This window comes from Chroicocephalus ridibundus, chromosome 6 (assembly GCF_963924245.1).
Source record: "Chroicocephalus ridibundus chromosome 6, bChrRid1.1, whole genome shotgun sequence".
In the NCBI taxonomy this organism is placed as follows: Eukaryota; Metazoa; Chordata; class Aves; order Charadriiformes; family Laridae; genus Chroicocephalus; species Chroicocephalus ridibundus.
In genome coordinates this window covers 20,868,712-20,892,278 of record NC_086289.1, presented here as the reverse complement: position 1 = coordinate 20,892,278, position 23,567 = coordinate 20,868,712, and the positions used below count along the sequence as shown (strand labels likewise).

The 23,567-nt window shown below is 38.2% G+C and overlaps 1 protein-coding gene across 4 annotated transcripts in view; it reads left to right on the top strand.

The window, feature by feature from the left end:
• Window positions 1–23,567, top strand: part of MAPK8 (mitogen-activated protein kinase 8) — a 47,734-nt gene that overhangs the window by 2,742 nt on the left and 21,425 nt on the right. For all 4 annotated transcript variants that reach the window (XM_063340242.1, XM_063340241.1, XM_063340243.1 and 1 more), the window contains exon 2: window positions 22,623–22,789. In XM_063340242.1, coding sequence (XP_063196312.1) covers window positions 22,668–22,789 — 122 coding nt within the window. In that variant the 5' untranslated portion in view covers window positions 22,623–22,667. The remainder of the gene's footprint in view (window positions 1–22,622; window positions 22,790–23,567) is intronic.

Here is a 23,567-nt window from a genome sequence, read left to right as displayed (position 1 = left end):
TTGAGGCTACTTATATTGTTTGCTTTTTGTGAAATTCGCCAGTTTGGACATGGATTCTGAAACCAATTTTTACTTTGATTTAAGAACGTGAACATCTAGTTTTCAAATCTTTCAAGAATCCCTTTGTTTAAATGGAGATGGAAATTCACCTCTAAACTTGATAAAGGCACTTTCTGGCTATCCTTGTGAAAAGATGAGCTATATTTAGAGAAGCATTTGTTGCTTCATTACAAGGTATAGTGGTACGAAAACACAGCAATAGTCATTCCTTTTAACAGTGATGACTGTAGTGTTGGTGAAAGATACTTGGTTGATAAAGTCATTGAGTTTTCAGAGCAATTGTAAGTGTTTATACTGCTATAACATCACACCATAGTTTCATGTTCAGTGGCTGCCTTGCTTAAGCAGTTTCTCTTACCTGCTCTTCTTTCTTGCTGGCTGCTGTGTGGCAGAATAGATCAAGGAGATAACTGATGCAGCTGGAAAAAAAAATATCTTCCTTCTGGACTATTTTTCAGCCTGATTAATTCCCTTATGTGTCTGAACAAACCGCTATGCCATTGCAAGGTTGGAAGACAAGGAAGCTGCTTAGGTGGGGCTTGCTATCGGTCATGCATATGCACAAAGGTATTCACACATCGAGTAGTGGTTACTGGAAGACTAAAGTGACGGAGATGGGCAAACCTCTTTTACATTGAGAAGTGCTGGTTTAAAGATCTGTTTTCAGATTTGTTCTTCAGCTGCTGTTACTGAAAAGCATTCTGAGCGTGATGATTATTTTGGTTTCTCGCATGCACTGTAGAGCCCAAACTGAATTGGGGATGAGTTACCCATTTGGTAACGAATGTTGATCTAGAGGTTGAGAGTCATTAACTTTATGTGGATGGACAACCTCTTCCACACCTAGCTGTATGAATCGTTTCAAAGTGTATGTGTAGTATTAATAGCGGCCCTTAAATAAAACAATCTGGACATCTTTGGACTGTGAGCCAGAAGATGCATCCTCACAGTGCTGATAACTGTTTGTGTCTTCTGCTTTCTTTAAATGCTCTGTTTGTGAAGAAAAAAAAAATAACTGTTTTCAGGCTGTATTTTACATGTAGGAGTGCAAATGCTTACTTATTTTTTGTGGCACTTCAAAATTATGCAGCATTTATCTTTTAAGTTATTCTGCTTGGTAGGGGCAGCTGTGTTCAAAACTTCCTTTATTATAGCTTTTCCCAGCTTATTATATCTCAGTAATATATGAAGCCTTCAAGAAAAAAGCTTGAAATACCCTACTCTCTTTCTGTCCCAGCTCTTATTCAAAATACGGGACTGCAGATGCAGGTCACGGAGTAGTTTCCCAAGTTGTTGGTATTTATCAAATACTTAATGGAATTTTATTAGTACTATTCATCTGTACAAGTTTGTCCTGTGGCAAAACAGTAGCTGCCTTAGTGAATGGTGATATTTTTAAGAAATATGCTATCCTAGAAGAATTTGACGATGATGCTGAGAAATTCATGATGACTTGGGTGAGGGGTGGAATATGTTGCCAGTAAGTTGACTTGAAATTCGTGGGAAGTACATAGCAATAAGTGTAGCTATGCATGATACAACCTTTAATTAAGGGAAACTAATACTTGAATTTGAAGAATTAGGTCACAGAAAACAAAACCAACCAGAATTGCTACATACTTTTAAAATGCAACTTAAGATTTCCTTGATGTAAGCTTTGCTGTGTGAGCTCAAGGAACACACCAAGGACGTGGTAGTGAGCCTCCTTTTGTGAACTGGAAGACTCTTCCATTCTGTGTAGCATAAGGAACACTCCAGCTTATCATACAGCCAGCTGTGAATAGCAGTTTGCTTCTGCTCTAGATTTTACAAAGCCTTTGGGTGAGAACACCTCCAAGAGACTGGAGCTGACTGCATCAAACTGTAAGAAAGAGATCCGTTACTGAGGTTGAATCAGATCAGCGTGGAGAGCTGCCCAACCAGCTGTTTATATAGTACTGTTACCTTGACTGTTACTTATTTTGTAAAATATTTTTGTAAGCTTTTCTAAGACCTGCGTTTTTCTTTGATTTATGTGTGAAGAGATAATGATCTTGGTGTGTACCAAGCTTATAATTAATAGCAACACATTTCTTCTTAACTTTAGATGCTTTTTTCCTCTCAGTGATTAAAAACTAATCCTTGGTTCTTTTTCTGTCCAAATTGATTGCTTGTAAGCTTGGTACTAAAATAAACCTTATAGTTGTTGCCCATATTGTCACTTTTATTGTTGGATAAATGCTGCTTGATATGTGAACGGACGGGATGCTTATTAATTGTTCTCAGTTGGATATTGTAGGCTAATGCTAAAACGGTGACTGGCAGAAAATATAACTTAATGGTCATTTGTGTTGCAAACAAAGCAAATACTGTACATGTGCTCATATGTGCGTACACTTAAAATAAATAAAAAGGGCAAACATTAATTCTGCAGTGCTGCTGGATAGCCTATTCACTGTAGTTATTGATTTTTAGTATTTAAAAAAAAAAAAAGAGAAAAGAAAAAAGCTTGGTATAATGTCAATATAATTAAGTAATGGGAGGTTGCCAAGGATTTTTACTTACTTAATTATATTGACATTATACCAAGCTTTTTTCTTTTTTCTTTTTTTTTACTATAGATCTTAAAAGCATGTAAGAAAATGTCTTGACTCAATATTTACTCTTTTAACTACAAACTGTGGCTAAAATGTGTGCTCCCATCATTGTAGTCTGTGTCCATTTGAACATTTACCTTGTACCTTAGTCTGCTGAACAAAACCTGACCTGCCTCCACTCTGGTGTTCTGATTGTTGTGACATAAGAAGAATGAACATCAAGTATCATATTTCTCACTGTGATCTTAAAGTCATGGAAATGCCCAGCTCTAAGTGTGTGTGTCCGTATGCACGTAGGCACATAAAATGAAAGTGATTCTTCTGCTGTCGATTGCTGGGAGCCCCTGACTGGGCAGCAACTCTTGCAGAAGAGGACCTGGGGCTTCTGATGAATGAGAAGCTGACCAGCAATCAGCAGTGTGCCTCTGTAACCCTCGAGGCTAATTACCAGGCTGCATTAGAAAGAGCCTGGCCAGAGGGAGGAACTGTTCCCATCTGTGGGGCAGCTGTGGAGCTCCAGCTGCAGTGTTGCACAGTAGATCACACATATCCACAGAGAGAGACAAACTGGAGGGAGTCCAGCACTGTCCAGCTCAGACAGCTGGGGGCTGGAGCACCTGAGAGTGGAGGAGGGACTGGGTTTGTGACCTGGGGAAGAGAAAGTTAATGGAAAATGTCATTGCTGTATTTAGCCATCTTTAAGTAAGGGGTTGTAAAGATGATGGAGCCACTTTCACCTCAGAAGTGTACAGTGAGAAGATGAGTCAATGGTCACAAGACATAAGAATGGAAATTTCAGTAGGACATGGTGGACATCATGTCCTACCTGATGTCTCGATGCATGGGAGTGGGCGAGTGCAGCACCAAGAGCCCAGAGGGGCCTCAGAATTTCCATCCATGGAGACTGTTGATTGGACAAGGTCCAGAGTAGCCCAATATGAATACAAATTTGAAGTTCTACCTGTTTTGAGCAGGTAGATGATCTCCAGAGGTTGCTTTCAAGCCATATTATGATTCTGCTGTTCATAAATTTTTTTAAATTTTATTTTCAAAGTAGCTTGAGGAAGTTGGCAAGAGAAAGGCACAGTGATGTAGATAAACAAGGCTGCTCAGAACTGCATTTAGAAGTTGTGGAGGGAAAAGTAGTGAGATGTGATAAGCATCTTCATTCAAGTCTGCTGGTGGCAATACTGGCATTTTTTTGTCCTGCACTGAACTTTCCAGTTGATTAGGCCAGAAGTGCTTGCAGGCTAGCATAAAGGACAAAAAATAAGGTTATAGTACCTATCATGCCTGTGATCACTGTGGTGAATGTAAAAACCCATCTCCAAAGGAACAGCCTGCAGTAAGCAGCCTGGTAGCCAGCTGAAGTTTGTCCAGGTCTTGCTTTCTGTGGTGGAGGAGTGTGTTGGCAGCTGCTTCTGCAGGGCTTTGATCTTCTGCTGGGTGGGTGAGGGTTCCTTACTCTTAGCTGGAGTGTGGTTACTCCAGAAAGTGGCTTCAGGGAGCAAACCAGCTCTGATTTCCAATTGATCACAATAGCAGGTCATGACTGCAGAGAGGTGGTAGGACTAATAGCAGCTGGGAGAAAGAAAAAAATGCCACGGCAAGTCCATAAATTTTTCTGTGCTGTTGTCCTTAGTGCTTGTGCTGCCTTGAGAAGACAGCATCCTGCAGCTCATTTGTTTCTGTTAGTTCTTTCATATTTGTCCATTTAGTAAAGTTAACCAGAAACCTTCGGGAAAGGGAGGTGAGCAGAATAGAAAGGTACAACCCAGAGAGACTGTTTTGTATCTGGGGGTTGAACCTGTAGGTAGTTAAATATGCAAATACAGCTGCTCGTGTGGGACTCTGTCCTTGAGTTGTGTGTGGAATCTGATGTTGGGGATGGCACATCATTGCAAGCCCTAGATGTATTCTTTAACAGCTTTAATGCCTGTTGGAGCGAGGTTAACAGTAGGTATGATGCTTACTTGCAGGATCTCGGGTATGAAAGTACAAATGTAGTTTTGAATCTGTAATCCCAATTTTAAGTTTTATTATGGAACCCGTAGAAACAAATGCAGTGGTTGACATACTGCTCAGCATAAATCGTGATAAATTCTGGATTGTTCATTGTGTGAATGTTTTGGATGGTGAGAAACATTCTGGTCACCTTCAAAGTAGGAAGGGTAGTAACATGATATCCTAAAAAGCTTTATTAGAAAGGTGTGGGCTCGGTTCACTTGTTTCATTTAGTGCCAAAAGTGAATACTCAGGAGATACACAGTAGCGGAAGGTCCTTGTGTGTGGCAGCGGTTCATTTAATGAGCTGTGAAGCCTTCCAACAGCGAGTGGCTTTCATTTGCACGGTTGCTGCAATGCAAAACTCCTCCTTGTTGAACAATAGCTAGGGTTTCTTTTGCTGTTTTTTAAATTGAAGCATTGCAAGAGTCTTGTGCCACTTATATGTCGAGATGGGGAAAAGAAAGACAGTTCAGTTTCTAATAAGATTATGTTGGACATAAAAGGGTTTCATTAATATTAGTGTGGCATTGTGGGGAAATTGGAAGATCTTAATGTGACTAGAGCTACTTTGTTCTCCCCATCTTTTAGCTTATTTGAATTCTTTCTTAGTTTTCTTCAGAAAATTTCCTATCACAGCCCTTCGTGTGCATAGCCACTAGCACTAGCGTACAGTGCGCAGCAGTGCTTCTGAAGGGTTTTTTGTTTAAAGAATGGGCATTCTCAAACTCTTCTCAAACCTTCTGTCTTAGGAATTATTTTTTTTTGCTAGAACAGAGCATCAGGCACTACTGAAGTCTAAGAGAAACGGGACAACAGAGCAGACTATTGCTGTTAGTAATGAATCCGGTAGATTGGTGTGGTTCCCTACAAACTACCTAGAAAGTAAAGCCTTTATTTTGAAACGTAGTGCCTTCCTTCCCACCCCACTCCCAGTAAATTATTGTGCAAAGTAACATACTGTGTTACAGGAGATATCTGTGAAGGACTTGCCAGTGCTTAGGTTGTAATATGTTTTGGAGGTTTTTGTTCCATTCTAAAGCTCTTATTACTGAGGTATTTTGTGCCAAATACTTTAGACAGGATTTCATAGCGCATTAATCTGCTTGTACTTAACAGATAAATGCATGAATTAGGGAAAGTAGCACATTCATAATTGGATTCTAAGTTTTTGTAACTGGGATTTAAAGTTAAAGTGTTTTAAGATTTATTTATTTTTTGTGGAACTATTGATGTGATTCTTTAGTGTAGTCTTAAAACATTCTGAAAACTTCTTTTCTGAGCTGTTATGCAACTCCTTACTTCCTCTAATGTCCTGTAGCTATTGTCCTCTTCATCACTGATATTTAATGAGTATTTTAGGTCACTTGGTATCTTTTGTTTGTTTGTGCCCTTTAAAAAAATTAGAGAATCTTCTGATCTGTTTCTTCTGCTGAAACATTTAGCTTCCATATCCTTCATCTTCCCCTACAAGAAGAGGTTAAAGAACAAGTGTTTCCTCCTACCCCAGAGTAATCCTGGAATGGGATTTCGCGTCTAACTGTGTGCAGATCTTATTGAAGCACTCTGAGTCATATTTACTGATTTACTTTGCTGATGGTTTGCCTATTTATTCTATATGACTGCTTTGCCAGTGATCATTTGATGGGCAGAGGACTAGCGTATGCAGGCAAATTTTTGTGGTACGGTTAGAATTAACAGTCCCTTAGGAAGTTAGCTGAAACTGTATAGTGCCAGAATAAAAAATTTATTCTCTTCTTGTGAATTTCAAGTTAGATTATGGTTAAGCTTATTCAAGTACCTGAATAAATTGAATGGGCCATGGCATATGATTCTGCACAAAAGGGAGGTATATAAAACAATAAGGAATAGCATTCCCTTGAATGCTTTCTTCCCAGTCATTTGGCAAGGTTATAGTTTAAGTGAGATTTTTAACCTGTTTTCTGGGTCCAGCTGCATGCATCAGATTGCATTTCTGACACAATTAAAATGGGACAGCTTTTTGAAGTCTTCCTTCACTGAATTTTCACTGATTCCAGATTTTAAGAACATTGCTTAAAAAAAAATGGAGTGACAAATAATGTCCTGCCATAAACCTGAATATTTTAAGTCTTTTAAAAAATGTTTATTTTTATTTTCTCCCCATCTACTGTCCTTTTGCATAATCTTTTATTTGAAAAGGGATTAAGGAATTGGAAGATCTTTGCCTTATCCTATTATTTCTGAAAAAGAGAGTTTTGCTAAGAATAGTCTTTTAATCTGCTGTCATAACAGCTTCTTTGCCAAACTGTAGAATTACACAAGTTTTCTTTTGATGGAGCCATTCTGGTTTATGATTTCTGTGGCAAAACTGACCTGCAAGAGACAGTTGGCAAAGTGTTACTTCATATATTGTGATAATAGGATTCATCATGGATCCATCTGTAGTGGAGCTTCGTGTGACATCACACTGAAGAAGCTGGAGAGATACTCTCCTATGAAATGTAGCACAGCAGAATGACAGGGTTTTTTTTGTAGATGTAGCACTTTTCATTCTGAAAATGCTTGTTCTAGAAAAATGGTACCTATTAGTTTTTTTTGTGATTAAAGTCACAGTTCAGGAGTCCATTAAAAAAATAGAGAGGAAAGGTGGGGTGAGAATCTTCATTTTACAGGCTGTTTAATATTGCATGGTGCAGTCTATCTGCCTCTTCATTTACATCCTACTGGCACCTGAATCTAAAATCTATTTTAAAGAGGAAGGAAAATATTGATCAGAAATGATTTATAACTTGGTGAGGATATCTATGTTAAGTAAGTGCTATTGGCCACAGATGAGGACTTCCCAGAGAGAGAGGGTGCACTGGTATTCCAGAGCAGCTGTGTTGACTTACTGGTCACGTTACAGTAGCTGACTTGACCATGAGAAGTGCTGGGAGGTTGTATGTGCTGCTGTCTTATTTGTCGCTGATTTGGGTAACCGGGGCTGATTTCACTATCACCAAAATCAGCTCTTAAGCCTCAGATAAAGTTCAGTTGAATCTTAAACTTCATAACTCTTACTAAACTTTTCAGGATGTTTTAAATGCTTCTGTTGGTGGCTCTCTCTAGAGATTGCTTCGTGTTCAGAATACGTACCTTTTAAAAAAATATATTCCAGAAACCAGGAAATCTGGGTAGCACCAAGTGTTTAGTATTGATGATGAAGAATATACATGATGAAGCAATACCGATGATGAAGTGTGAGGTTTCATCTTCCCTGGCACAAATGGGCAGACTTCCCTGCTTCCTTAGAGGAGAGGGAGATGGCTGAAGGAATGGTAGATAAGCAAGAATATTCATGTATTTTCATGGAGCTGATAGCATGCATTCATTCATGCTTCTTTCATTCCTTGCCTTCAGGCTACTGGAAGGCTGATTTTTAGACTGTGCTGTATGTTTTAATGTATCTTCTCATTCTTCTGTTTTCTGAATCTTAGTTTTGTTGTACTTCAGCTTCCCATGTTACAGGTTTAGAGCTGCAGGTGTCCATAATGTGTGTTTTACCTAATTGCCAGGCAGGGCCTAAACCAAGTGGATAAGACCAGTAAGTCTGTGGATAATTTTCTTCTGTGACCAGCTGCTTTAGTAAAGGGGAGATAAAACTGAGTAACACTAAAAGTGCCAGGAGTGAGGGCAGTTATCTGACTGTTTTAGGTAAGATGAGTGTGTAGAAGATAAATAGAAATGTACAGTCCCATGTGGTTTTTTTCCTATGCTTTGTGGCAATTTCTTTTATTGTCTCTTTGGCATTAACAAACAATACCTTAATGCTTCGTGAATGACTATTATATGCTAGTATTTTTTTGTAGTGGAAAGGCCGTAGCTTGTAGACTGGCATTGTGTGACAATATTTTAGAGTGTAGAAAAACTGAGGTGTAAGAGTAGGAAGGTGGATTAAGTGAAATCCTCTCAATAAGAACTTTATTGATAAAAAGCAGAAAAATGTCTATTTTGAAAGAGAATCATTGCAAAACTTATGCGTGTGCATTTGTTACTTGGTTCTTCATTTTCCACCTTGTGCAAGGTATGTGGTGTGTTTATCTGACTGTAATAAGTTCAGTTCTCAGATGAATTTAATTCAATATTAAACAAAACAAATGTTCTAGAAGCAGCAGAAATTATATTGATTGTCTTTTTGGATGTTTTGTAAGAGGCGTTTCACAATATGAGAATTCTCTTTAGAAATGTGCATAGCAGTTTAATATTGATTCTTATACAGAGGGTACTCAAAAGTTGTGAATGCAGGTTCAGCATTTGAAGTTGGTGCTGCTGACCCCTGTTCAGGAGTACCATCGTCTTAAACCACTTCAGAAAATATAGCTGTTTGATACTTGGTTTGCATATAAATGCATGCTTTGAGCTTCTGAGGAAAATGTGATGTGAAGTGGACATGTTGGCCTCGCCTGCGCTCCACGGGGAGCAGTGTGTGAAATTGCTGCTGGAGCTTTGGTGGTTCTGTCCGTGCCAGCTGGCTGAGCAGCACTAGGAAATGGTTCCTCTGGAGCACTGTGTAACACCAGGAATTGGTTTTGTGGCTTTCTATGTGTTTGGAAGTGATCTTACACTACCTATTTCTAGACAAATGCCAGTATCTCAATATTCTGCCAGTTACAGTCTTCATTTTGTTGCTACCAGTCATAGGTCTTTCCTTACTGTTAAACAACCTCTGAATCAGTCACTTCTGACATTATAACAGACTGTTTGAAGTTACTTGAAACATGGAAGTGGAAAAGCTTAGGTTCTAGTTGCCTAATACAAAAATCACTGAGTGCTGCTGACTTTCTCCAGCTCCATATTTCCCCAGTTTCAGTTCAGCTGTTGACATTTTGGCAGTGATGACTGCAACCTGTGACTGATTGCTATTTCTGGCTAGCTAGTATTTGAACAGAATTTGATGGAGGGAATTCAAGCACTGGTGCATAATGTTGAAAATTATCTGTTTGAGCGCATTCCTGGTGTTACTATTTTATTGTGGCTTGTGAAACATTTGGGGTGAAGTTCCCAAAATGACGTGCTGCTTTGTGGGAACATCTACTTTTGTCTGAGACTCTATGGCATTGATCAGATAAGTCTGACAGGAGCAGTGCTAGAGAATGTTCCAGCTTCAAGTTCCTGCCTGTATGACTAACCCTGCAAACATAATTTCTAGGGGGTCCTAGCTTCAGTGACATAGCAGAATGTGTCCTCAGCCTTGGTGAAACCGCCTTGTTCCAGAGAGGTCAAGGAAGAGCACGAAAAGGGAAAATTCAAGGGGCTGCATTTGCCAGCAGCTGCTACTGAAGAGCTCTGCTTGGGAAATAAGTGTGTTCCTCTTCCCCGGAGAAATCCTTGACTGGCTGCCAGCAGTAACTCTGCTCTCCCTTCTCTCCCTCCAAAGCAAACAAGGAAGCACCCAGGTGCTGGTGGGACTTGGAGGTCAGGCTGTGTACCCACAGCTGCTCCCACAGCCTCTCCGCGGGAGCATTCACTGACTGAAGTGACTAGAAGGTGGAGCAGGTCCGTTAATTAAGATGAAAAATGAAACGTGCATTTGCTATCCTCATCTGTATATATATTTAATTTTTTTTTATTTTAATAACTTCTAGTCTGTCCCTAAGCTGGAAGCTGACTTTCAGTACGTGTGAAATTTTATGGAAGCATTCTGCCCCCTTCCATAACACACTGGAGTTATTTCTATTCAGTGAATAACACAATTTCTGGCTTGGGCATTAAAGTTCATAAGATGTATAAATGTTAGGTTGGGAAAGATTTAAATTGCAGGAAGCTCCCTAAAAGTAATTAAAAAAAAATTAAAAAGTTGCTGGTTGTGTTTCTGTGAAGAAGTTTTCTCTTTTTCTGCCCCTCAAATTCTACTATAATAGCATTAAAAATAAAAGTTCACCCATTTTTGCAAGAGGAAAATATAGAGGGCTGTGCCTGGGTGTCTGCTGAAGAACTTCTCTGGATTATTGAGAAGTTGACTAGCATTTATCAGCAGCTCTGGAGATAGCCCTGGTGTCCCTCTAGAAGACTTCTTCATCCTCAATGCGCTTGAATTCTGATCTCCTGCCTCTTCCTCACTGTGCGTTTTACAGATGGGGAAGAACTTCCTCTACTAATTCAGGCTCCCTTTTGTTGTTCTTTTTGTCTTCATATTATCCTTACTAAATCTTAAATATGTATTTCTGCTTTGATTCAGGATCTGGAAAAACTCTTGCTTTGTTTCTGATTTTTAAAACTGCAGTTTTTCTTCCATAATCCACAGCCATAACTGGCAGTTATAAAGATTCCTTTTTCTGGGGTAGTCCAGGCTGCCTTGACATTTTTTAAAGAGCTATAAGGGAGACACAGTTCCTTGCTTAGGTGTGAAGTGCAAGGTCTGGAGTTTGTGAGGGTGAGGATTCAAGGACGTGCCTCTGCTGTGAGGAAGCCCAGGAAAGCCTCTGCTGGAAGGTGGAGATGGGGGAGATCAGCCCCAAAGATGGACTTGCCGGAGTATAAGATGCAAGCATTTTTGAGGTAAAAATGGAAACAGGGAATAGATAGTGCGTACTGTTACGTGTGGAGAGGAGTATGGGGCAGAAGCCACCCAAATGCTGGAGAGATTTATGTTTTGCAAGAAGGGGGCCTCGTTTAGAGCATCTGAGAGTACCTCATCTGCAAATGGCTCAGTCAACACTGAAATGACCATGTGTACTTAAGCATGTTCAGTCTTAAAAATGCTTAATTTTCTCCATTTGAGTTTCTGCCTTCAGTCACTACCAATCGGGCTGAAGACTCAAACCACCTCATGATTCTTGAGGTCTTTTATACTTTTGTACTTGTGTCTGGAGATCATGGTTGTAAGAAAGCTCCCTGTATGTTAGGTAATAGGATTACTTGACTGTTCCAAACAGAACTGGGATTTGGGGAAAGACATCAATTGTGGAGAAGAAAATCAGATTATCAGACTTGTTTTGTGAGAGCCTCTTTCAAGAAGTGATAACAGGTCCTTGGGACGCTCTTTTGTAGACAACACAAAGTATTGAATTTAGCAGAATTTTAGATTTTACTAAGAGAGTTTTTATTGACAACTGATGAAGAAATAAGTATAGACTTTTTATTTACCAGGTTAAAAATTTAGAACAAGAAGTTGAACTTTAGGTATTTTACTAGTAGCTTACAAGACCAGTTTTATGCAAGTATTCTTTTCCAAGCAGTGTGATTTGTTGATCTTCCTTGTCAAAACAAAGACATGCTTCCACCTGTGCTTAGAGCGTCTTGTGCTCCCAATCGACCCATACACACTTGTTTTGTATTTAAAAGTAAAGCCAATGTTCATTTTAATTTTGCAGATTTCTTTATTTTACTTTTCTATAGATGTGAGAGGGGTCACTGTGCAGGTTTGAATTGGAATTCAGTATGGGGTGCGGGTGCTGCAATGGGAGCCTGTGCTGTTTTAGGCAGCTCCTTGAGGCTCTAAGTGATTTTTGGAATGCAGAATTAAGTTCAGTTCATTGTGATTGCATTCAATTAGGTGATCTTTTTATGGTAACTGTAATAAGGTGAATATTGGCCAAGAGAAGGCTGCTGGAGTGGAGAAGGGAGTAGTTTATTTCCCTGTATATTCTCCCCTTCTTAGTAGATTCCTCAGATTGCAGTTGCTGTTTTAATATTCAGATGAGATGACAGAAATATATGAAGAAAACTATATATAGTTTTCTAGATGACTAGAAAAAGTTATCATGTGATCTGGCTGGAGCATGAGGTTAGAGCCACTATATGAGCCTGTAAACTGCAACGTTAAATCACTGGAAAGATTGCATTAGTATTAATGGACTTCATGCATTGTTAATCTAGGACTGTGCATAGTTGTTTCCTGTAAAATGTACTGAGAACAGAGTTAGTTTAACAGAAAGGGCTCTAAGTCTTCTCAAGAGATTTATCAATCTGGCAGTGATATTTGCTGAACCACTGAGGTAATTGGTTGGTACAAACAGCCCATATTGCATTCTCTTAAGTTTCATTTTGCTATTGCATAGTCAAAAGTTTTTGCTTTAAACATATTTATTTTTCTATACCAAACCTATCATCTTTTTCTGAAATTATCATCTTTAGCGGAGAAAGCCATCTATTGTTAAATATTTAACAAGCTCTTGGAAATAAAGAAATTGGCTTCGAATTTGCTCTAAAAAATTAGTATTAAAAAAGAAAACATATCAGTCGTAAAGTTGGAAAAAATCAAATGCATCTTAAATCTCTTGTCTTCAGGCAAACTGAAATGATTTACCCTTCTCTGTTTGAACTTGAAAGCAGTAGACAAGTCATAACGTAGAAATCTTAATGTGCCCTTGTTGTGTTTATGCATATTTCCCCTGCCTCAGTACTTCTCTTCGGGATGAACACTGAGATCTGGTGTCCACCTTTGCTTTAGCGAATCTGTAACTAGTGAAGTTTGACTTTCTGATGGCCAAAAGATACATTAAAATATAATGTTATTTTAAGAAATGTACCTGCACTGCACTTCAGACCTGTGTTATGTAAGAATCACTCCAGTGTATTTGTGGTTTTGTTTAATAGTTGCCTGTAGAAGATAACTCCTGAGATCAAGCTGTAGCTTTTAAATTTTTTGCTATGCCACCCCTCCTGTGAGTGGCGAAGGCCAAACAGAGGACTCCTGTAGTGCAGAAGTACGTTAGATGATGTGAGAGGCGCTTCCGTATCAATTACGCACAAGCTAAAGACCTCATTAAACACACGTCAGCATTCAGAGTAGTTTAGGCAGTCGTGTGGAAGTTGTTCAACTTAAAACCATCTGATTCGTGAAGGTGTAATTTGAAACCTATGCAAAATGTTAAGAAAATTAATCCTATAGTCAACAATGAGAATATTTCACTTCAGAATAAGCTTCAGGTTTTTTAGACATTTTTAGCATTTATAATGGTCTAGTAATATCTTGCTGCATTGTTCATCCAGTTAACATTAACTCCTTTTTCCAAATTCCTTATCTGCTTTAGCATTTAACAGAGCTGGAAGTATTATGAAATATAACTTTTGGTTTCAAGGGCTGTATGGAAAAAGAAAATGTTACTAAAACCATGATTACTTTTGTGAATAACTGAATGAGTTATGAAGTTACCTTTAAGAAACAGAATGCTTTTGTTCTTTCATTTCCTAAATTTGAGCCTTTGAAGCATTTGTTTTATTAAGTATATGAAAACTGGGCCCTATTTGCAATATCCATTTAGCAGATGTCCAGAAGCCTTTAAAAGTGACAGCTGAAAATTAGGCAAGCATTCACATGCATACAAATCAGCTATGTGTGAACTGTATTTTCACAAAGAAATTAAATAAAATTCATTAATGCCAGAGCTTTATATACACTGTGCCTTTGTTTTTCTTTCAGTAGCAATCTAGCATATACTCAAAATACTGTTGGCTTTCTCTAGGTCAACCATGGATTCCTACAGAATGTTCATTTCGATAGTATTAGATCCCCTTCTAAATGGAGTTACTGAAACATCATTGATATGTAGCTTATGTGATTATAATGTTGATTATATTCCTAATGAGTGTGTTAGGATGTATGCAATTGCTAGTAATGTATGCAGTTGCTTTATATGAAAATTACCTTCTTCCATTTCTGTGTCTCTTTAACTGTCACGATCTTCATCTTTTGTCACGGGGCTTCTGAGCAGCTACTGTAGTAATCTTTCTTAATTGTAAAACAGTTTTGCCCAGGAGCCCCCACTCTTCAGCGTGTGTAAGGAAGTAGCTGTCTTAGTTGGTATTGGTGTTGTACCTAAGACATTGCTTATATCTTAGTACATTTCAAGGTATTAGGGTATGAAAATATCTTCTCAGCTGTACTTCTTCACTGCACTAGGAACAAACTGAATACGTATAATTTCTTATGTAAAAAGATACTTAGGGGTAAGGTATTGTGCGCTATAACATGGGATGAATCCTGGATTTTAATTTTATGTTGTCTAGTAAAGGTATAAAACAGCAATTAACGAGCGGTCTTAGAGAACTTAGCTGTACAGAGCATATGTTTCTCCACCCTTTAAGCTGGCAGTATTCTAGCCACTCCTATTTCTATGTCCCTAGTGGGAAAATTATCTCTTGGGTTCTATTTCTTTGTCTGAAAGGAAGAGACATCTCTCAAATGCGTGCTTTTTGTCAGTTTGCAATGTAACCTGTGAAGCTTTCCTGTTAATTGTTACTAGCTCTAGTGAGGCGAAAGTGCAGAAGAGGTCATAAAATATTTTGTGCTCTTATGTAAATTGAGAGATCCTTTCTTCCACAAAACCTGTTCCATTTCTGTTCCTCTCTATGCCTGGAATGCATGCATTCAGGTCACTGCGTGAGAGAAGTAACATTATGCATAATTGTATGTTGTTTTTAAAGTGATCTCTGATTTAAAAAGCACAGACTTGGTATTCTAGTTGATGTGAAGGCTAGCAGGTGTAATAGCCAAGAAAATATTATTTGATGGTAGTGCTGCGCTGAAAGTAAATACTCAGATGTCTAGTTGAAAACACAGGAGTTTCCAATTAAATTCTAATTGTGGATACATAAACTTGCTGTAGTTAACTCAGGCGTATGACACTTAGGGCCCCTGTGGGCTGGGCAAGTTCCTGTAATTGCCTGCTGTTTCAGCTGAACTTCTCAGAGTCCGGGTGCAGACGAGCCTGGATTGATTTTAAAAGCAAAACGTAAGATTGCCCAAATCCAGCCATAATGACACAGGGGGTACAGTTCTGATAACCATGATACCACACACTCCGCATAAACCTCCACTGAGCCACACTAGTGCCAGCTCTAGTTCGAACGCATAAGTTCATTTACAGTTTGGGAGTGTGCTGTTTAGAGGTGAAACTCTGTTACTTTGGAGGCCCCTTTATATCACTGTCCAGTGGCATAGATCATAGGCGTAAAAAGCATTAAATAAAACAGGGTCTGGAATGAGCATCAGCTCATCTCTCTGCCTTCTAGAGAAATCCATTTACACACTTTGCCAAGGTAAGTTTACCAAATATATTGCCGCTGTTTATATAATGTTGCCTTGCAGGTTTTTTGTTTTATCTATGTCTAATTCCATCTGGCCATTTCTAAGGCTTTTAATGCACCTGCAGTAGCACTTTTTAAGTGAAAGTTGTGTGAGCAAAGGATTAGCTCTTCTCTTTCTCACCCCACCTTTCTATCCCCAAATCTTCTGTTTCTCCAATGTATTTAGGCTGTACTGGAAAAGTATTTTCAAGTATGCTGTCCATACGTTGTCCTGTATCTTGATTAATAAATTGAATGCTTTCTGTATTGGAGACAAAGATTGATATTAGTATTAAAGTACAGCATTATATTATCTTCAAGATATCTCAATATCCAGATATCAGCAAGTTTATATAGAATAGTCTTGTTGAGAAATGCTAAGGTACATGCCTTTCTTTAAACAGATGTTTGTATTATTATATAAACATTGCTGTATATGGTTTCTTTTGTTCTAAAATCTTTCTGTTGTTTTAAATATGTTTATTTTAAAGCTGGGTGAAGAAATTTGGTCAATCTTCATTGTCAGTATTATTCACTTGAGGAGGAGGAGAAGGGGGCGTCAATGAAACATTTTTATAGGTGTCCATATTTCTTAAGGTTAGCCATAATATTTACTTTCATAGATATGTGCTAGTTGTATTTTCAAGGAGCTCTAAGTTCAACGTGTCCATGTTAGTGCTTTTACAACTTAAACTTTTATCAGGCTGTGTAAAAGAAGTGATGAGTAGAAATTGTTGACCATCTTAAGTCTTCTGCAGGACTGTTGAATTTTAGTTGCTTTTAGTGGAAACAGACTAAGATTTATGCACAGCCTCGCAGGTCCCTGAGGGAACTTTCACTGTATGGATTTAGTGTTATTTCCATTTCTAACATTTTTGTTGTGCTTCCTTGGGTAAATGCTACTTAGAGCGATCTGAAGAATTAGTAATTTAATATGCTAAACCACACCGTGCTATCTTAGGGTTCAGTTTTGGAACATCCTTATCTTGAATCATTATGGGCTGCCACTAAAAGGTTGGCGTATATTGAAATTTGCTTAGGTGAGGTGTTTTCAAGGAAAAGCACAATAGTCGATGTGTGAGAGGAAATTGAGGTATTCTGCATGATTCTTCCCCTGCTGACAGTTGACAGCCTTCTGGCAAGTTGACAGTTAATGGGACAAATGTATTATTAGTTTCCTCATTAATAATAGAAATCTGGAATCTGCATCCTGCCTTTCTTCCCATATGTGCTTCTGCAAAATTGCTTGAAAATGGAACAAAATGTCAAATTTCAGGCAGGCGAGTTTATCTGATGTAGCTTAATCATGTTTTAATGAAAACCATTGCAGGCATACATTGTGTAGGAATCTTGAAAGTGACAGTTTCTGAATTTAGACTTAGTTTAATATTTAAAGACTAAGAATTTGGGTGTTGTGGATCTTTGAAGCTAGACTTCATAAGACTAGTCACCAGTAAATTAGCAGATAGGAAAAAATGAAGCCTTTGGCTTTCTTCTGGGAGCTGTATTTATGGAGCTGGGCAATACCAGGCACTTCTGAGGATGTTTTTGTGAAAGGTGAAGAGACAGGGAGCACAACAGCTTCTGAGCTGAGTGGGAGCAAAGTATTGAGTGGAAGTAAACTTGCTTATAAAATGAGAGACTCGGGCTTTCCATGGTTGGTGGACAAAACTGTGTAGAAGTTATAGGAGACTTTGAGGCGAGGTGTGCAGAGGAGATGGATGTCAGGGCTGGTTCAGGCTGAGGAAGATGTAATGGCTGTACGAAATGCCAGAGGGTTGGAGCCGAGGGGAAAGTGTATGTGTGTTCTGAGACCTCATCTGTGCTGATCTGGGTGCGTTACGCCCAAATGGCATATTTACATCCCACAATAGCTCACCATACAAAATTTGCAAGAAATGGCTTTTCTGAGAATTTACTCCCTTTCTTCTCAGGCTGAGTTAATCAGTTTTATGCTAGAAGAGCATGCATGGAAAATGAAGGGATAGACTCTCACTAACACAGTAGAGGCTGATAATTTTTGATGAACAGCCCATGGGGCTGCAGAAAAAGCAATGATAATTTAGATGCAAGTGGAGATACTCCTCCTTCCTTACTCCAGGATACTTCTCCCTCCTTCCTCATTTATTCACTCTTCTCTCTTGCTATCACTGTTTAATTGATATAATTTTTCTATCCTGTCTGTTGGTCTGGGGTGCTTTGAATGGTGCTTTAGCCATCGTTATAAGCCTACACTTCAATCTCAAGTGAAGCCTATGGGAACAAACCTCATGGAAAGGAACCAGCTCCTATGATTCTTGTTGCATGTGCTCAAGCATATGTTGAGCTACATGAAGATTTTTCAGGCTTATTTTTAAGTCAGTGAGGCAACAGACCAATGTATGTGTTCAGCTCGCCTGTTTGGTATCTTCATCCTTCTCGTATTTTGAACTGGGCTGGCTGTCAATACTCTGAGTAATGGTAAACAAGAATATCCTAGTTCAAAGTAGACTTTTTTGGTTTTCTGGTGCACATTGGGATACAAGATAAGTATATTAGTCTGTAAAAGATACATTAAATTTGAAGTGGTACTCCAGAGCTGCTCTATGCAAATGTATATTCAAGTACAAAAACTTCCCAGTTGTATCTGAGTATTTATTTTTCTTCTGTGTTTTGACTGCTTTTACTCATATTACACCCTAACTTGAAGTTTCTCAGGAGTTCTTTAATATTTTCTTTTTCAGAGAGCAGTCCTTTCCCTGAAATAATGCCTTACTGAAAGTGCAGAAGTTTGGTTTTGCTTTAAGAGCAGGGTTGTTTGTTTTTACTCGCTTCCTCGTCTAAATAGTTCCTGCAAAGGCAATATTTGCACTGCAAAACCCATCTCCCCAGTTTTGCTCTTTACTCATTTCCTAGGACTTGGAAATATTGCCGTAATAGTGGTCTGAGAAACGTTCAGTCCTGCAAGGCTGGTGATGTTTTGGGTCGAGGTAGCAGTGGGGTGATTGAGGCATGGTCCAGGTAAATCAGATCTCTTACAGAATACCCGTAGCTATTATAAGAACAGCTTTTATAAGGAGTTACTTCAAAAGTTTCACGACTAAGGGGGAAGCATTCACTGAAACTTGCTTGTAATTTATTTTGTAAAGAGTTAGATAGGTACACTGGCAACTAGAAGACTGGGGTTTTTCATCTCTCAGTAGAAAAATACAGTGTATTGTACGCTATTCAGAATTACTCAGATGCAATGTATGGCATGTTTTTTAACAACATTTTAAAGAGTCCAGTGTCAGGGAAAACCTTTTAAACCATCACCTGATAGTGCTTTTATATAATGTTATGGGTTTTTCCATTTTATTTCTTTATTCTTTACTAATTCAATTTTTTTGTTTATTTTTGTTGGTTTGGTTTTGGTTTGGTTATTTTTTTTTTTTTAATTTTAAGTTCTAAGTGTGGTGACTGACATCAGTTGGTGACTTTTTCAACAGGGTAGAGGTACATTTAATGATATCTGACTGTCACCTAATCATGTGTATCAAACATGCAGCTCATTCTTTTTTAAGTAACCAATTATAATTAATCCTTTCACAGCAGGAGTTTGTAATTTGTGTGGAATTCAGATCAGAATGCAGTAATTCTTGGGACTAGAAACTTTAACAGATTTTTTTATAATTTTTTTTCCCCAAATCTTCTAACTGTAACTCTTACACTGTATGACAATTCAGGGCATTTTATCTACAGTATCTACAGTATTTTGATTTAGGAATCTATGTTGGAATAGTTTCTATTTTAAAAATTTTTGAACAGCTACTTAAATACATTTGAAATATTTGAATTTTGGACTGTAAATATTTTTTGATTGTTGAAGTAGATGTTACAGATGTTTCCTTTCTCCATATAGGCAGTCCAGTGAAAAGAAACTTTGGCTCTAACTGATTTCAAGCTTGGGGAGCAAAATCATCTCATACTAGCTCTGAGGCTTGAAAAAGCCTAGTTAGACACGGCTTCTTTAGATAAGGCTGGTTTTCTCCATGGGCATGGAAAGGCAGGTGAGGCTTTCTGTTCCTCATGCACAGCAGAGAGTGGAAGTGGTAAAACCAAGGACTGTTGAAGAAGGGGAGACTCAGCCTAGAAGGAGTGAGACGATGCTTATGTATAGGCAAAACTATCCTTCGTGCTTTCTCTCTCTCTGACCAGTGAGTAGATTGCCTGTCTTCCCTGGTGGCTTTGCTTTGGGAGATACCTACAGAATGCAGGGGGACAGACCGTGAGAGCATAGCGCTTCCTGGTGATTTCCTCTATCCGTGATACTGTTGCTGGCTAAAGGGAAAAATGGAATTTACATACCAAACCTTGTCACAAACTTGATTTTTTCAGGATCAGCATAGCTACCATAATAGTCCAGAGTGTGGGCTTTCCAATTATGAAGCTTAAACCTAGTGTACAGATGGTTGGTTTATTTTTTTTCATTTATATTTGGAGCAGAGAGCGGTAGACTAATGGGTTGTAGGCAGTACTTAGGTGACTGCAAAGCTAATATATTCAGAACGGAGTGAAAGCTTTATTATGGAAAGATTCTTTTTTTACTTTAGTAAGAATTCTTTCTTTTACTTTAGTGAAAATAAGCGAGAATTTATTTTATATGCTGCCTATATGCTAAAATACTATTATGAATTATAAAATGATTAGTAACTGCAAGTTTCCCAGTACATATTACCAAGCACGTTTTCCACTATTGAACATGTAACAAATGACAAAACTTTAAGGCAATAAAATTTGTTTGGTAATGATACCATTTAAGGTATATGTGGAAAATCTCTTAATATAAAGGAATTATTTTCTAAGACAATACTGTCTCAAGATCTTTTCTTAAACTATACTTGCTTTGTTTCACCCTTTGATTCTTTGAGTCCTACCACATTGAAAGAAAATTCAATTAAATACTTGGCTTTGGCTATTCAAAATACTGACCTTTAAGTGGGAAGGTGTCAACATTAATCTGAAAACATTGGGTGGAGAGGAACAGCTCTTGCTGCATTTGTTTCTGATGAATTATCCAAACTGAAGTATTAAACTTCCATTATCTTAATGCTGATACCAAACAGCAGAGCTCTATCTGCTAAACTGTTCTGGCTAATCCTACATTGTTCAGTGTCACTACATCTTAATTCAGTTTTAGTGGATAAACTCAATATTTTTCTCAGCTGACGATGAACAGATGTAAGATTGTGTGCATTATTGTCTTCATTCAAAAATTTGTTTGGCTGATTTCGTACCTTCCATAAAAAATTTTCTCTCTGCTAATTCAGGGCTTTTTTTTATCATTATGTATTTGTTGGGCATCTTTATTCTAAAACTTTGTCTGAGTACATCTGTGAAGAAAGTGTTGAGGCAGAGGCATAGTCCAAAGATGTAGTGATAAAAGGGATGGGGAAGAGAGAGCTGGGGATGCTGTCATGTATTCCTAAGAAATTAGGCTTTTTGTTCCCTCCAATAAGCCTACCTCCACCCATAGAGCTGCCATTTACAGTTGGGTTCCTCGGCTTGTATACAGTTTTTCTTGTGCTAGGCAACGATTCTTGTCTAATTATGCCTCCCCTATCAACTGCAGAAGGAAGCCTTTAACAATACTGCTAATACGCTGATACAAGCTCCTTTGGTATTTAGGTCAGTCTTTGTGACAGAGACTCGGGTTTTCAAAAGTATTTTGGAAAAGTGGCTTGTTTAATAGATGTTTCTTCTGAGATAAATGCCAACTAAGGTAGTGCATTTTTTGCTTATAATACACCAAGTAGTTAAAAATGTGTCCTTTTTAGAACGTTTTTAGAGTGCTTTTTATTGCATCTGTGTAGGTGAAATGAATACAGGTTAGCTAGCTGAAAGTGGAATTTGGGAAGTTTACAGATTCTTAAAAGAATTCGACTTGTACAACATTTGTGGTTATTTGTGGAGGCCACATTTGCGCTGCCTGTGTTTTCAAAGCTTACTTAAAATTTAACAAATGTATAATGTCATGGCGTATGGAAGCTAAGAGTAATATGTGAAAGTGTTCCTTAGGTTAGTAACAAGGGAAGACAGCGTGCTCTTGCTCTTGAAGAAATTTCTTCTTCTAGTCAAGCAGGGATTTGTGCTACTAAACATCTATTACAGCTACACCCAAAACCCATGTGAAGAGAAAATTAAAAGCACACCGCTAACATCAAAGAAAGAGGAAACAATACAGTAAAAGCCACCGTGCAGTTTTATTTTTTTTCTCCTGGGGACATGTGCATTGAGATGCTGCCTTTCTATTGTTTTAATATGAGGGGGGTTTGGTGGAATATACATCCTTTTTTCTTGCTCTTCTTCTCTCTTTCCCTGATGGTTACTTTTATTCATAGGAGCTAGTGTGGGAGATGCCTGACAAGGCCAGTTTTCCTTTCCTGGCCTAGACTGACTGTGTCTGTTTCCACATCAGTGACAGAAATTCCTGGCAGTTGTGAACAAGATTATTTTGATGATTGCAATGTCTGGAAGACTTGGTGATGTTTTGTCACTCTTGTGTGTACGGAGTCACACGACAATTTAGGTTGGATGGGTTGGATGGGACCTCTGAAGAGTGCCTGGTCCAAACCCCGCTTCCTCACTGCATGTGTGTGTGTGAAGGGATGGCAACTCTCTTGCAGCTCCTCTGGATGACGCATAGCTTCCTGCCTTCTAATCTTCTGTCATTGCCAAAGATTTTTGCTACCATCCATTCACTTTTGTTTTTCTGTTATTTTTTGCCCTTCTAGAATCCTATCTTGGGAACATTCCTAAAAATAAAACGTTTCGGGCACATGCCATCTCATTCCTGCAGACATTAAAAATAACATCAGTTTGCATATGGGACTTATTTGGGAAGTGTCTTCCGCATATTATAAAGAATTTTGCCTTTTGTCAGATTACATACAGTTGTAAAATCTTAGTTTTTCAAATTTTATTTCTTTACAGGCCAGAAGCAAAATTTGGATGAAGTGATCTAACTAAATTGCCGTCATGAGCAGAAGCAAGCGTGACAACAATTTCTACAGTGTTGAAATTGGAGACTCTACTTTCACAGTATTGAAACGGTATCAGAACTTAAAACCAATAGGATCAGGAGCACAAGGGATAGTATGGTAAGGTTTCTTTAAAATTTAAATGTACTTTTACATTCCCTTAATAGAATTTTCTGAGTCCTTTAATTGTTTGTTACTGAGAAGGAGTGTGGAGAACTACCTTTTATGTGTAAAACAGCAATAGTAATTCTTGGTCATTTAACAGTAATTGTTGGCTGTTTTTCCCCAACAAGGGCTGTTGCTTTTGGTCCTATGTCCTTTCCTGCTTCTGAACTGATGCCCTTCTGTGCAAATTCAGTCAGCTGTGCAGAGTCCCATAAATTAATGGGGGGGGGGGAAACCTGAATAAAGAAACTAATCTTAATCCTAAACCACACTTCCTACAGTGAAACAAAATCCAGAAATACTCTAGATAATATTTGCTGCTTGTAAATGCTTTTACTTCTTAAAATGGTTTGTTAGGGGCCTATTTCATTTAGTTTCATAATCTAAGTAGTCTCTGATACTGGTTAGTGAGCATTTGTGATGCTGATTGTTATTATAATATGCAAATACTTGATGCAGCTCAGGAAAATATGACTTGACAATATAATTTTCTGAATAAGAGATTTGCTGTGTGGACTGAAGAGTGTCTGATTGATTGAAGATTGGTGACAACTAGCTGTTTCTAGGCACTGTTTCCTGTGCAGTGACATTGCCCCAAAGATAAATGTCAATTTAAGCTTCTTGTGAGCTTTTTGAGGGTTCAGGAGAAGGATATAGATAGCACAGGAACTTGCAGATTTTCCAATTTATTGTAACTCTTAAGATGCTAACCACAGGGACATAAAAAATACAA